Source organism: Bos indicus x Bos taurus, chromosome 1 (genome assembly GCF_003369695.1).
Source record: "Bos indicus x Bos taurus breed Angus x Brahman F1 hybrid chromosome 1, Bos_hybrid_MaternalHap_v2.0, whole genome shotgun sequence".
In the NCBI taxonomy this organism is placed as follows: Eukaryota; Metazoa; Chordata; class Mammalia; order Artiodactyla; family Bovidae; genus Bos; species Bos indicus x Bos taurus.
The window spans coordinates 35,163,743-35,178,103 of NC_040076.1; the positions used below are offsets into that span (position 1 = coordinate 35,163,743).

At 35.8% G+C, this 14,361-nt stretch overlaps 1 protein-coding gene across 1 annotated transcript in view; it reads left to right on the top strand.

Moving 5' to 3' along the window:
• The window catches only part of CHMP2B (charged multivesicular body protein 2B), a 33,949-nt gene extending 21,399 nt beyond the window's left edge, over window positions 1–12,550 (top strand). The window contains exons 3-6 of the mRNA XM_027552224.1: window positions 364–558; window positions 4,258–4,360; window positions 10,544–10,650; window positions 10,852–12,550. Coding sequence (XP_027408025.1) covers window positions 364–558; window positions 4,258–4,360; window positions 10,544–10,650; window positions 10,852–10,962 — 516 coding nt within the window. The 3' untranslated portion in view covers window positions 10,963–12,550. The remainder of the gene's footprint in view (window positions 1–363; window positions 559–4,257; window positions 4,361–10,543; window positions 10,651–10,851) is intronic.
• The last annotated feature ends 1,811 nt before the right edge of the window (window positions 12,551–14,361 follow it).

Consider the following 14,361-nt stretch of genomic DNA (forward strand, 5'->3'; position numbering starts at 1 on the left):
CTTCAAATCTACCACTGTACTCTTTTTTTTTTCTTTGCTATCTTCTACCAATTCCTCCTTTGATTTTTTGTTTTTTCCTACCTACTTTTGGATTGAGTTTTTAAATTTTCTTTTCGGCTTTATGTGAGTACTGTTTTGTAGACTTGCTTTCTTTGTGTAGAACACAGTGCTAGTTCCGTCTTATCCATATAAACATGTAAAACAGTTTGCCCTCTCAAATGACTATTTGTATGACTTTGTTAAAGCCTCTTTCTTCATAATCAGGGTGAAAGGATATAATGTATATGTTCAGTCTATTCTTCTCAAATCACTGAGGACTCCCCCTTTAATGATCTTACTCCTTCTTTTTATTTCCTCTGATAGGAATTAGAAATTAAGAAAATGGCCAAGATTGGTAATAAAGAAGCTTGCAGAGTTTTAGCCAAACAGCTTGTACATCTACGGAAACAAAAAACAAGAACTTTTGCTGTAAGTTCAAAAGTCACTTCCATGTCCACACAAACAAAAGTGATGAATTCTCAGATGAAGATGGCAGGAGCCATGTCTACTACAGCAAAAGTAAGTGGAAACCTTTATATCCATAGCTTTGTGATTTCATCTGAGATGTTTAAATATCAGCATTCAAATTAGATTTAAAGCTCCCTCTTTTATATGTGTGTGTGTGTGTATGTGTATGATAACATATATATGGTATAGAATCTTTGTAATTTTTAATCAAATGAGTTATAATTAAACATAATTAAGATAAATATTTCTAGGCTTTTTATCAATTTGTTTTAATATGAAATTTTTGTTTTAGGCACTTCCACTCTTCCAGGATTACATGTAACTTCTAAAGTTTTTAAATTGACTTAAAACATTATTTAGTTTTTTTCCCTTAAATTTTAAAAAAGATTTTAGGGCTTCTTATTTCATATGCTATATATTTTGATGTAATAATTTGAATTATAGTTTCCTCTTGATTCATTTTCATGAATGTGTCAGAAAGATGCATGAGTATTTTCAGAAGAATTTATCAGTTCATTTTATCAAGAATGTAAGTTTAACTTACAGCCCTTATATTAAAAAAACTTATTGATTTTACTGTAGAACTTAAAAGACTGTGAGCCTTTCAGACATTTAATAAATAGTGAGCTCTTTGCTGTGTATTAAGAACTGTGAGAGACCAGAAGTTCAAGACAAAGGCTCTGCTCTCACATATATTACATAGTTCATTTTGGCGGTGGGAGAAGGTTGAGATGTGCTAAAAAGGAAGCTTTACACTCTACAACATTCTGTTCTCCATGTTTCAGTGAACTGCACAGATCCTTGAATAGATTGATGTGAAAGACTTTCTGGAAGACCAAAATTATCAGTAGGCTTTAAATAAAGGGAAGAAAGAGTATGAATATAAAGAGCAAAAAGAAAAGATTAACCACAGAGGAGAGAAAGTGCAGGGTTATATATATTAGGAAAATAGTCCATAACCATTAATTCTCATTATTTGCAGTAATTGCATTCTATAAAGTTTGAGGAACACTGAATTAGGGAATATCGAACCATTGTTCCTAGGGGAAATGGAGGGTTAGGTGCCTGTGAGCCTTTGATCACAGTTGTTGTTAACTTGTCTAGACCATAATTCAGTCCTATGCTTAGAGGAGCATTTTAAACAGTGATATCACCAACCAAAAGGAAAAAAATAGTCCACAAAGATGACACTAATTTACATTATTAGTGCTGAGTCAAGACGGCAGGGTGTCATCTGGGAGATCTAAGCTGGAATTGTGCTTGTTGGGCCACTCAAACTTTGTGCTACTCTGTGCATGTCCACAAACGAGCATAAAAGTACCGCAAGTATTGACTTGAGGTTACAAATACATTTTAGTGAGTAGACAAATTCACAAATAAGGAATTCAGAAATAATGAGGATTAACTAAAATTGCCTTTTAGACCACAGAACACATGAAATAGAAGTGTCCATTTTATGTACAGTAAGTACAGTGGCACATTGTGTTCCTTAAAAAACAGATTGTTTCAAAGCTGTTTATTCTGAATAAAGGTTATTCTGTCAGTTTACTTACTTTTGATGGATCTTAGTCATTTACAGTGGAAATGCATGGTTAAGAGCAAAAAAACTTTGTTTTCCTTTTTTGGTTTTACAAATCGATAGAACTAAATATCTATCTAATTTTAAGATAAGGTCCTATCTGAAGATCACACACCAGAGCTGGATAACCTTTCAATAATGTTGAAGAAGAAGACAACTCATTTTGCAATTTTCTGCAAGTGATAGGGGAAGAAAGCATACCTAATGTGGTCCTGCCATATAGCAATGTACGAATTAGAATTTTCACTTAAATTTCTTAAAAATTTGTTGATTCAAGAAATATTTGTTTAGGTCCTCTAAGTAGGAACTATAATAAGTGATGGGGATGAAATGGGAAACACAACCAGGCAAGTGCTGATTAAAGTCTATTTACAAAGCAGCGCATTTGAGAGGTAGTTTTAGTTTAGTGATTGGGCTTCCCTGGTGGCTCAGATGGTAAAGAATCTGTCTATAATGCAAGAGACCCGGGTTCAGTCCTGGGTCAAGAAGATTACCTGGAGAAGGGAATGGCTACCCACTCCAGTATTCTTGCCTGGAAAATTCAATGGAGAGAGGAGCCTGGCGGGCCACAGTCCATGGGATCGTAAAGAGTTGGACATGACTGAATGACTAACACTTTTACTTTTTTCCCTTTAATTCAATGCTTAGAAACATGGGCTTTGGAGTCAGATTACTTAGGTTCATATCTTGCTTGATAGCTGTGTGATCTCGACAGGTTCTTCGTTCTTCATTTGTAATAGAGAGGAAATGGTAATACATTTTCACTTTTCACTTTCATGCATTGGAAAAGGAAATGGCAACCCACTCCAGTGTTCTCTCCTGGAGAATCCCAGGGATGGAGGAGCCTGGTAGGCTGCCGTCTACGGGGTCGCATAGAGTTGTACACAACTGAAGCGACTTAGCAGCAGCAGCACATAAAGACTTGTTAGGTTTAAATGTATTTAACTTTAAATATTATTATATTTTATACATATAGTGCTTAGAACAGTGCCTGGCACACAGAAATAATATATATCAGCATTAGCTGCTCTTTTATCACTGTCAGCATTGTAGTTGTTATTAGTATATTTTTGTAACAGTACTGTAATTTGCAAATAAAGTCATATAATTTACACCAATACATAAACTTTTATCTGTACTGAGTAGGATTTAACAGGATTATCTGTTTTAACCTAGGGTGTCAGAAACTGCTGCCCTAAGGTGAGAAACTGAGATCTGAAGTATTTATAGTGAAAGCAAGTAAAGAAGAGCATTCCAGCAGAGGGACAGTATATGCAGAGGTCCTGTGGTGGGAGGGAACACAGTACATTTAAGGAAATAGAAGATCAGTGTACCCAGAGGGCAGTGGTGCAGAATGAGACTGGCTTGTTAGGCAGGGTTAGGATGTTTGGTCTCACAAGTCAATTTATGGAATTGAATTTTCAGTGCTAAGAACAACTCAAAGCCTCTAGAGAATTAGGTATGTGTGAGCTGGTGGGGGATGGGAGAGTACAGTGTTGTATTTGAAAAAATTACTTTGGCTGCAGCATGCATAAAAGACTGTGTTTGCTTCCTATCTTTGAACTGACATATTTTATATAACACACATACAATAAACACATATACCCATATACATATATGATAATAATATATAAAATATTTTGGCCATACTTGATATCATTAATTTGTTTTAATTAAATTAGTTGTGAATATAAAATATTCACATATTTTTTGCAAAGCTAAGTGTTTTTATCATTTCTTGAAATCATGGTTTTAAGTGAATAAATAGGTTAAATAAGTGTCCTGTAATTCAGACATGAAAATTTTTGGAAAAAAATTAATATTTTTTTTTAAATGTAGCCATTACCTGCTTGCCACATAACAGGCAAATGTAGTTTTCCTATATGAGTAACAATGGATTTTGTTAGCAGTATTTTTTTATTACATAATGTTTTGCCTACTGTTCAGATGAGTTTTTTCACAGTGGCCTTTATTATATAGATGTTAAGCAGATGGTTTCCAAATGAGTAGTTTAATTTTTTTTTATAATATTAACACTTTCATGTTTGATAATGGCAGAATGTTTATCTTTTAAAAAAATCTACCTTTACTGATGTGTTCCCTTTGGACTTATTCCATAGTAAAATTTTCATAATTATGTATGTAACATGAATCTTTTCATATGTTTAAAGACAATGCAGGCAGTAAACAAGAAGATGGATCCACAAAAGACATTACAAACAATGCAGAATTTCCAGAAGGAAAACATGAAAATGGAAATGACTGAAGAAATGAGTAAGTTTAATCACTTGTAATGAAATTTTCAGTTGTTTCATCTTTCAATTAGCAAGTTTATTTACTAACAACCTCATGTTGTCACCCATGAAGACACAAATGAGAAATAATGTAGCTCTCTTCTAAATAGATGACTGTATTGGAATTTCATCAAGTTTTTGTGTAAGGCTCAAAATTCTATTAACATTTAGCTGAAAGAAAAATGTAAAATATGTGATGCCTTATTTCTGTGCTATTTGGCCTTGGCAATTTTACTTTATAGATTAGAGAATCAAAACCAACTTGTGAATAAAACAGTGCTTCTTAGTATAAGTTAGATAATCTAAGAGTTGTGTTGATTATTTCATACTGTAGAAGATCTGTAAATATACAGAAGATATATTTATATTTTTTCATATTATAGAAGATCTTATATATTTCATACTCTAGAAGATCTATTTATATTAGAGGTAGAGATAATGGAGCTCTTTCATTCTTTTTTCTTTTTCCCCTTCCAGAGTCTAAATTTAATATTTAATTTTCTTCTTGTTGAGTATAAACTACATACTGTGGTAGAAATATGAGGGATAAGAGGAATAAGGCTATAGACAAATTTATCATTATACCACCTATAGTGTTAATATTATTTATTTCTTTCCTATATTTTTCTATATCTTATAAAATGAGATAACATAGATGATTTTGAATCTTATCTTGCCTTTAAAAAACATAGTAGTATAACATAAAGATGTCCTCATAACCTTGAATTTTCTGTTTTTTTTAATGGCTTTAATATTATATAACATCAATATATCCTAATTTATTGAACAATTCTTATATTGGTTGGTAAGATTGTTTTAACAGAGAAGGCAGTGGCATCCCACTCCAGTACTCTTGCCTGGAAAATCCCATGGATGGAGGAGCCTGGTAGACTGTAGTCCATGGGGTCGCTGAGGGTCAGACATGACTGAGCAACTTCACTTTCACTTTTCACTTTCATGCATTGGAGATGGAAATGGCAACCCACTCCAGTGTTCTTGCCTGGAGAATCCCAGGGACGGGGGAGCCTGGTGGGCTGCCATCTATGGGGTCGCACAGAGTCGGACACGACTGAAGTGACTTAGCAGCAGCAACAGCAAGATTGTTTTAAAATGTTCAGTTTATTTGACAGTCCTTTGATAAATATGTTTCTGTAATATCTGTCTGAATTTCTTCAGTGTTCTTAGACTATTAACTTTTATAAGACTTTTGGTTCATCAGTTCAGTTCAGTCACTCAGTCATGTCCGACTCTTTGTGACCCCATGGACTGCAGCATGCCAAGCCTCCCTGTCCATCACCAACTCCCAGAGTTTACTCAAACTTACATCCATCGAGTCAGTGATGCCATCCAAACATCTTGTCCTCTGTCGTCCCCTTCTCCTCCCACCTTCAGTCATTTCCAGCATCAGGGTGTTTTCAAATGAGTCAGTTCTTCACATCAGGTGGCCAAAGTATTGGAGTTTCAGCTTCAGCATCAGTCCTTCCAATGAATATTCAGGACTGATTTCCTTTAGGATGGACTGGTTAGATTTCCTTGCTGTCCAAGGGACTCTCAATTTGGTTCAAACTACCAGATTATTTCAGAAGGACTATGTAATCTTTATTTCATCGATAACAAATGAGTGACCCTTCACAGCACCCTGGTCAACATTGCATTCTTACTTGTAAAATACATTGAATTGTTACTTGTATAATATGTCAAAACTGGCATCATTGTTTCACAAAGATATTGTCTAACTATTTTACAACTATATAGGGATATGTCAGTTTAGCTGTTGTTTATCTCCTAGCATTTTAATTTGACAGCATTTATTGTATAAAGCACTATCTAAATTACTAGGATTACTAAATTCATGAAAGTCCTAGTATTTTATTTCAGAGTATCTGTTTTTCTTCTGATGAACTATGGAATGAGGTTAGTGACATTGTAAAGGAGACAGGGATCAAGACCATTCCCATAGAAAAGAAATGCAAAAAAGCAAAATGGCTGTCTGGGGAGGCCTTACAAATAGCTGGGAAAAGAAGAGAAGCGAAAAGCAAAGGAGAAAAGGAAAGATATAAACATCTGAATGCAGAGTTCCAAAGAATTGCAAGAAGAGATAAGAAAGCCTTCTTTAGCGATCAGTGCAAAGAAACAGAGGAAAACAACAGAATGGGAAAGACTAGGGATCTCTTCAAGAAAATCAGAGATACCAAAGGAACATTTCATGCAAAGATGAGCTCGATAAAGGACAGAAATGGTATAGACCTAACAGAAGCAGAAGATATTAAGAAGAGATGGCAAGAATACACAGAAGAACTGTACAAAAAAGATCTTCACGACCCAGATAATCACGATGGTGTGATCACTGACCTAGAGCCAGACATCCTGGAATGTGAAGTCAAGTGGGCCTTAGAAAGCATCACTATGAACAAAGCTAGTGGAGGTGATGGAATTCCAGTTGAGCTATTCCAAATCCTTAAAGATGATGCTGTGAAAGTGCTGCCCTCAATATGCCAGCAAATTTGGAAAACTCAGCAGTGGCCACAGGACTGGAAAAGGTCAGTTTTCATTCCAATCCCAGAGAAAGGCAATGCCAAAGAATGCTCAAACTACCGCACAATTGTGCTCATCTCACATGCTAGTAAAGTAATGCTCAAAATTCTCCAAGCCGGGCTTCAGCAGTACTTGAACCGTGAACTTCCAGATGTTCAAGCTGGTTTTAGAAAAGGCAGGGGAACCAGAGATCAAATTGCCAACATCCGCTGGATCATGGAAAAAGCAAGAGAGTTCCAGAAAAACATCTATTTCTGCTTTATTGACTATGCCAAAGCCTTTGACTGTGTGGATCAGAATAAACTGGAAAATTCTGAAAGAGATGGGAATACCAGACCACCTGATCTGCCTCTTGAGAAACTTGTATGCAGGTCAGGAAGCAACAGTTAGAACTGGACATGGAACAACAGACTGGTTCCAAATAGGAAAAGGAGTTTGTCAAGGCTATATATTGTCACCCTGTTTATTTAACCTATATGCAGAGTACATCATGAAAAATGCTGGACTGGAAGAAACACAAACTGGAATCAAGATTGCCGGGAGAATTATCAATCACCTCAGATATGCAGATGACACTACCCTTATGGCAGAAAGTGAAAAGGAACTCAAAAGCCTCTTGATGAAAGCAAAAGTGGAGAGTGAAAAAGTTGGCTTAAAGCTCAACATTCAGAAAAGGAAGATCATGGCATTGGGTCCCATCACTTCATGGGAAATAGATGGGGAAACAGTGGCAACAGTGTCAGACTTTATTTTTCTGGGCTCCAAAATCACTGCAGATGGTGACTGCAGCCATGAAATTAAAAGGCACTTACTCCTTGGAACGAAAGTTATGACCAACCTAGATAGCATATTCAAAAGCAGAGACATTACTTTGCCAACAAAGGTTCGTCTAGTCAAGGCTATAGTTTTTCCTGTGGTCATGTATGGATGTGAGAGTTGGACTGTGAAGAAGGCTGAGCGCCGAAGAATTGATGCTTTTGACCTGTGGTGTTGGAGAAGACTCTTGAGAGTCCCTTGGACTGTAAGGAGATTCACCCAGTCCATTCTGAAGGAGATCAGCCCTGGGATTTCTTTGGAAGGAATGATGCTAAAGCTGAAACTCCAGTACTTTGGCCACCTCATGCGAAGAGTTGACTCATTGGAAAAGACTCTGATGCTGGGAGGGATTGGGGGCAGGAGGAGAAGGGGACGACAGAGGATAAGATGGCTGGATGGCATCACTGACTCGATGGACGTGAGTCTGAGTGAACTCCGGGAGTTGATGATGGACAGGGAGACCTGGCGTGCTGCGATTCATGGGGTCGCAAAGAGTCGGACACGACTGAGCGACTGATCTGATCTGATTTTTTTTCTGTGGTTTAACGACACTGTGCTTCCTTGGTGGGTCAGATGGTAAAGAATCTGCTTGCAATGCAGGAGACCCGGGTTCAATCCCTGGGTCAGTAAGATTCCCTGGAGAAGGGAATGGATACCCTATCCAATATTCTTGGGGCTTCCATGATGGCTCAAATGGTAAAGAATCTAATCTGCCTGCAATACAGGCGACCTGGGTTTGATCCCTGGGTTGGGAAGACTCTGGAGAAGAGGGAGATGGCCACCCACTCCAGTATTCTTACCTGGAGAATTCTCTGGATAGAGGAACCTCATGGGCTGTCTTTCATGGGGATACAAAGTGTCCATCATGACTGAGCACACATGCATATGTCTTTGAGAGTTTCAAAAACTCTTTAGTTTTTATTTTAACCTTTACTTTTAAAAATATAATTTTTCAAAAACATCATTAGTGAATTTTTAGTGACTGAGAGAATTGCCATTTATATAATTATCATAGTATCTAAATGTTTGTGTGGATTCCAATGATGGCACAGGTGTGAGCAGATCTTAGTGGAGGAATTAAATATTCCATTAAGCCATAGTGAAGAGAATCAGTAAGCCTGTATTTAAAATTCGTATCTATCACTTGTTCTCATTTGTAATTTAGTAATTTGCAAGTCTGAAAGAATAGTAGTTATTGGTGGTTACTCATTTTTTCAGTAAAGTGTATTAACATTAGTATTTTCATCCAAAGATAAATACAAGCTTTAGATGGACATATCTTTTTCAAATTAGAATTTATATTTTACAGTGTTGTTCCAATGCTTGTTCACATTCAGGTTTTGGAAACAAGATCTTTGGGGAATTTGTATTATATCTTTAATTTTGTTAACACTTTTCCTGAAAACATTTTTCTCTGCTAATCCTGACTACACCATTCTGGTGCTGCTTCTCTGTCCTCTTCTTTCATTTTTTTCTGTGAGTAGTTTTTCATTCAGGCCCTTATTAACTCTAACCTGCAGGACTCCCTGCAGCCCTTGTTACTTCACTACCATCTGAGTATCACTGCTAAATAATTTTTCTGGAGGCTTACTTCTGAGCATGCTGATCAGATTCCCATAGTGGCACTTTTCTGACTACAAAAATAAAGTCCCACATCATAAATCAAACACAATTTTCAGGTCAAGCCCTTTTCTTTTCTCAACGCAAATATTGAGGCCCAGAGTGGTAAAGTGACTTCCCGTAAAGTTGGCCAGTTACTAAGTGTAAGAACTGAGATTCTAAATAAAAATTTAGCATTAACTTTACTTCTTCAGAGATGGTGTTCCTTTTTTTTTTTGGTCTTAAGCTCTTTAGCTTTTTCCAGTTGATTTTATACTATTAAACTAACACAAAAAATCAAAATTATCAAACAATGCTCAGTAGAGATCTTAACCAATATCAAGCTTTATTAGCAATGTCAAGGATACAAGCTATTAAGATACTCTTGCAGAACAGGGAGAGGGGCGGGGCCGTCTGAAATGACTCTCCAAATCTTTTTCTTCCCATAACAGACATAAGCATCATAGATGATATGTCTAATCTGTTTGCTTATTTCATGTTGAACAGAACATTCACAAAGTGTAGGAAATATATTAAATTTATACCTCAGATGGTCACCTATCTTATGTGTTATTTTCAAGGGACTTATAGATATAAACCCATAGGTTGTAGCTACAACAATCCTAAAATGAAAACAGCCTGCTAAGTTCATAAACAGGGACTCTCTTGCTGGCAAGTATTAGTCTGTTTATCAGACAACCAATTAGCAGGGTACTTACAGTGAGATCAGGCTAGGTTACTTGTCTTTCTTCCTCTGGGACCTTCCCCAGTGATCATGTTAATAACAATCATAGGCCAGTTTTTTAAATTCTTTCCTTCCCAACCACTTCCCATTTATACATCTTACATAGTCAAACAGAAGAGCTTCCTCTTCCTTACATGTATCCCTGCTGCTTCCCACTGTGTCTTTGCTCATGCTACTGTATATCTATGTGTCCTTCAGTGACCATCTCAAGTATTTCTTCCTTCCAGATGGGTGTCATCTCTTCCATTTGAAACTTTTATAATCATTTACCTTTCCATTTATCAGAGTCTGTTTTTTTTTTTTTTTTTTCCTGTTCTTAAGTGTAAACTAAGGTATTTACTTTTCTCCATCTATTCATAGATTTTATTTGCACTGTGTAAATTACATTGCTGGCCTTTTTCTGAAAATATAAACCTAACCTGAAATCTGTTTGAAAGTGACTGCTTTGTTTCCTCTTCTCCCCTCAAGTCAATGACACACTTGATGACATCTTTGATGGCTCTGATGATGAAGAAGAAAGCCAAGATATTGTGAATCAAGTTCTTGATGAAATTGGAATTGAAATCTCTGGAAAGGTATGAACGAATGTCCTATTCTCTCAGATGGAAGTACTTTCTCTTCATGTCATTGTTTTAAGTTTTCCTTTATGTTAGGTGTATGTTTTTTAATATCTATTTGAAAAGTAAATTACACCTCTTGCAGCATATCCTTTATGTCCTAACCCGAAAGTTTGTTAATACATTTTTTTTTTTCCTCTTTTTCTCTCTTTAATATAGATGGCCAAAGCTCCATCAGCTGCCCGAAGCTTACCATCTGCCTCTACTTCAAAGTCTACAATCTCCGATGAAGAGATTGAACGGCAACTCAAAGCTTTAGGAGTAGATTAATTTAAAAAGCCATTATATTTTGCCTATTATAATTATTTAGTATAAACCAGGCACAGTGAAGATTCCTTTTACAAAGCACATTTATTTTGCAAAAATGAAGACTATGAGTAAACAGTTTTTCCTAACCCATGGCTATTTTGAATCTTTTGCCAAAGAATGACAATGATGCAAAAATGGGAACAGTTTGGATTTTAATTAGAACTCTTTGAGAGTGATGATGTGTAAAATGTTGACTTCTTTTCTGCATGGCATAGAGAAATTATATTCATTCCTTAGTGTATTTATGTTCTGAATCTTTTTACACAGAATACAAATCTTGTTAAAGCCACGAGGCACCAACTTAAAGAGACTTGTAAGAATATTAAAAGTATACCATTAATTTTGTGTCTGTTACTTGTCCTTTGTAAGTGATATGTATTATGACCATAGGCGGTTCAGCTGTCAAATTATTTTTAAATCACCTAAAAGAAGAGTGCTATTTGAACATCTGTCTTAAACAAAAACTGTTATGAGCTTTTCTTTTCTTTTCCTTTGGGAGAACATTCTACTTGGTAAGTTTATTACCTTTGAAAATGTGCTTGGCACCTGCCTTAAACAGTACAAACATATTGTGCACATCTTTAAATTATTTTAACTGACAGAAAAGAACTACCTTTTAAACTCAAATTGAAGCCTCTTGCAAAAATTAGCCAGGTACTTTTTTTTTAAGCTTATAAAGTGAATTAAATACAATTAGCAAAAACAGACACTGAATAACATTTTATATTAATAAAACAATATATTTTGGTCTTTCTTCCCAGAACTGAGGAAATTTCCTCCATATGAATTATAATTTAATCTCTTTAATTTTGAATTGTATTAATGTGTATATCAAACCCTCACTAGGGTTTGATGAAGCCATCATTCTCAATTAAGTAACATTACTAAGACAGTACTCAAATTAATTTTAAAAATTAACATTTTTTTCTTGGTAAATAAACTACAACTTTGTCAGAAATTGCTGCCTGAATGTGTATTAATGTATTAACTGCATTTTTTAAGGTAAAGTTGCTATGGTATTTAATGTATGTATAGAAAGTGAGAAGAAATGAAGACATGGCAGATTAGTTAGATAGAATTTAGAATTAGGTTAGCTTTGAAAAATGATGTTGTCATATATGGATTTTAGCACATCCCACCCTTTAAAAACTCTTCTGGAAGAGATCAAATAACTGTAACCTGGTTAATTTGGGACAATGGATGTTTTGGACTAATATGAACAACATAAATACATTTTAGGACTAGTGAACATATGGCATAAGGATTGATGAGAAAAATGAAAACCTAAACTTTATAATCCATAAACCATATTATAATGTTCAAAGATAAGATTTCATTATTGATGACATTAAATATAGGTACCCTTGGAACATTGATGGGTCAAAACATTTTACTTGATTATGGAATGTTAACATAGGACTTGTTTTGATTCTTGGATGTACATAATAATGCCAACTAACTTTATTTACTTTCTTGTTTACATGTGGGGGTTTTTGTTGTTAAAATTATTTTGTTAAAAAAAAACCTCAATAAAGATTTATTGCTGTTATGTTTCTTTTCCCCTTATCTCTTATACTCTGTTTTTGATTTCTGCTAAAGTTATATGCATATCTGATAATTTTTCAAAAGAATGATTTTTATTACTTTCTTGGAAGGAAAAATTAGATAACGATGCTGTTTATATGTCTGTTTAAGAACTAGCAGTTGGTATAGAACTGATGCTTGTGAATGGAATGTCTAATAATTGGTGGTTTCACATGAAATTTATCTGATAATTTCTTTCCTGGAACTTGCAGGGGATAACCATTTTTAAATCTTTAAACAGATAAGTCTTAGAGATTTTTTAAAACAATTTCAGTCAAACATGAATGCCACAAAAGACTTTGGGACCCAAAGGAAAGAATAGAGTCATTTTGATTTGGCCATATTTATAAAATGCTCTAGTTTTCATGAGCATTGTCTGTAAATTTGTAAGTTATGCTGCTGCTTTGTTCAGTCAATAAGTCGTGTTTGACTCTGCGACCCCATGGACTGCAGTACGCCAGGCTTCCCTGTCTTTCACTATCTCTTAGAGTTGGCTCAAACTCATGTCCATTGAGTCAGTAATGCTCTCTAACCATCTCATCCTCTGCCGCCCTCTTCTCTTTCTGCTCTCTCTCTTTCCCAGCATCAGGATCCTTTCCAGTGAGTCAGGTGTTCACATCAGGTGGCCAAAATATTGGAGCACCTTCAGCATCAGTCCTTCCAATGAATATTCAGGGTTGGTTTCCTTTAGGATTGACTGATTCGATCTCCTTGCAGTCCAAGGGACTCTCAAGAGTGTTCTCCAGCACCACAGTTGGAAAGCATCAATTCTTCGGTGCTCAGCCTTCTTTACGGTCCACCTCACATCTGTACTTGACTACTGGAGAAACCATAGCTTTGACTATATGGACCTTTGTCAGCGAAAAACAAAACTTCCTTTTAGACCCTTAAAATCAGTAAACAAGGATTCTCACACACTGAGTTTAATGAAACAACTGATTTATATGTTTACTTGATTTTCCTCATTTCCTACTTTTGGCAAAAGGATTTCTTTAGCAACTGACATGTTTGCTAATAGAACGTGAGCGGAGGAGGATAGCAATTTCTCTTACTGAAGAATGCAGCCCAATGTCATATTCTATTACTGAATGTTAATGTCATGGATGGAGATCACTGAGTTTGAGAGAAGTAGAATTTGGTACAAAAATGTCCATCAATACTCATCTTAGAAAACATAAAATGACCATCCGTCAGCTGATTGTGTTGCACAGACTATGTTTGGAGGGGGAGTGCCTGGTTGTGGCAGAGGTAGTGGAAATGAGTTCAAGAAATTAACACAACCTTGTAAATCAACTATACTTCAATAAAATAAATTTTAAAGCAATTGTGCTTATGTAAACCAGAGTGGGAAATCTGGTGACCTGTGAGCTTCAGGTTACCACCTGCACAGTGAGGTGTATAATTTGTAATGAATGCCTTTAGGAGAAGCCCGCCCTCACCCCATGGACATTCCTTATCAGCCCAGTAGCCACACTCCTAGCCTGGTCCTGGTTGGCCCAATTTAAATCTGTACCCCTGTTTCAGACATTCCCATGTTTAAACTGTATATGTGCAAATCTGAAAAAGAGACCTGTGATGACTTTCTCTTTTGATGCCACTACCCTACATGAATAGGGTTTTGCAGTTACAGAAGAATAGATTAACTTTTCAATTTCTATAGGACCTGAGTCCATAAGTGTGTTTAAGACAATTCCTATTACTTAGTTCTTTTAAGAGTCACTGGATTGAGTTCCCCTTCAAGGAAGCCTGAGGATCCTGAAGTCTGATTTCAGGTAC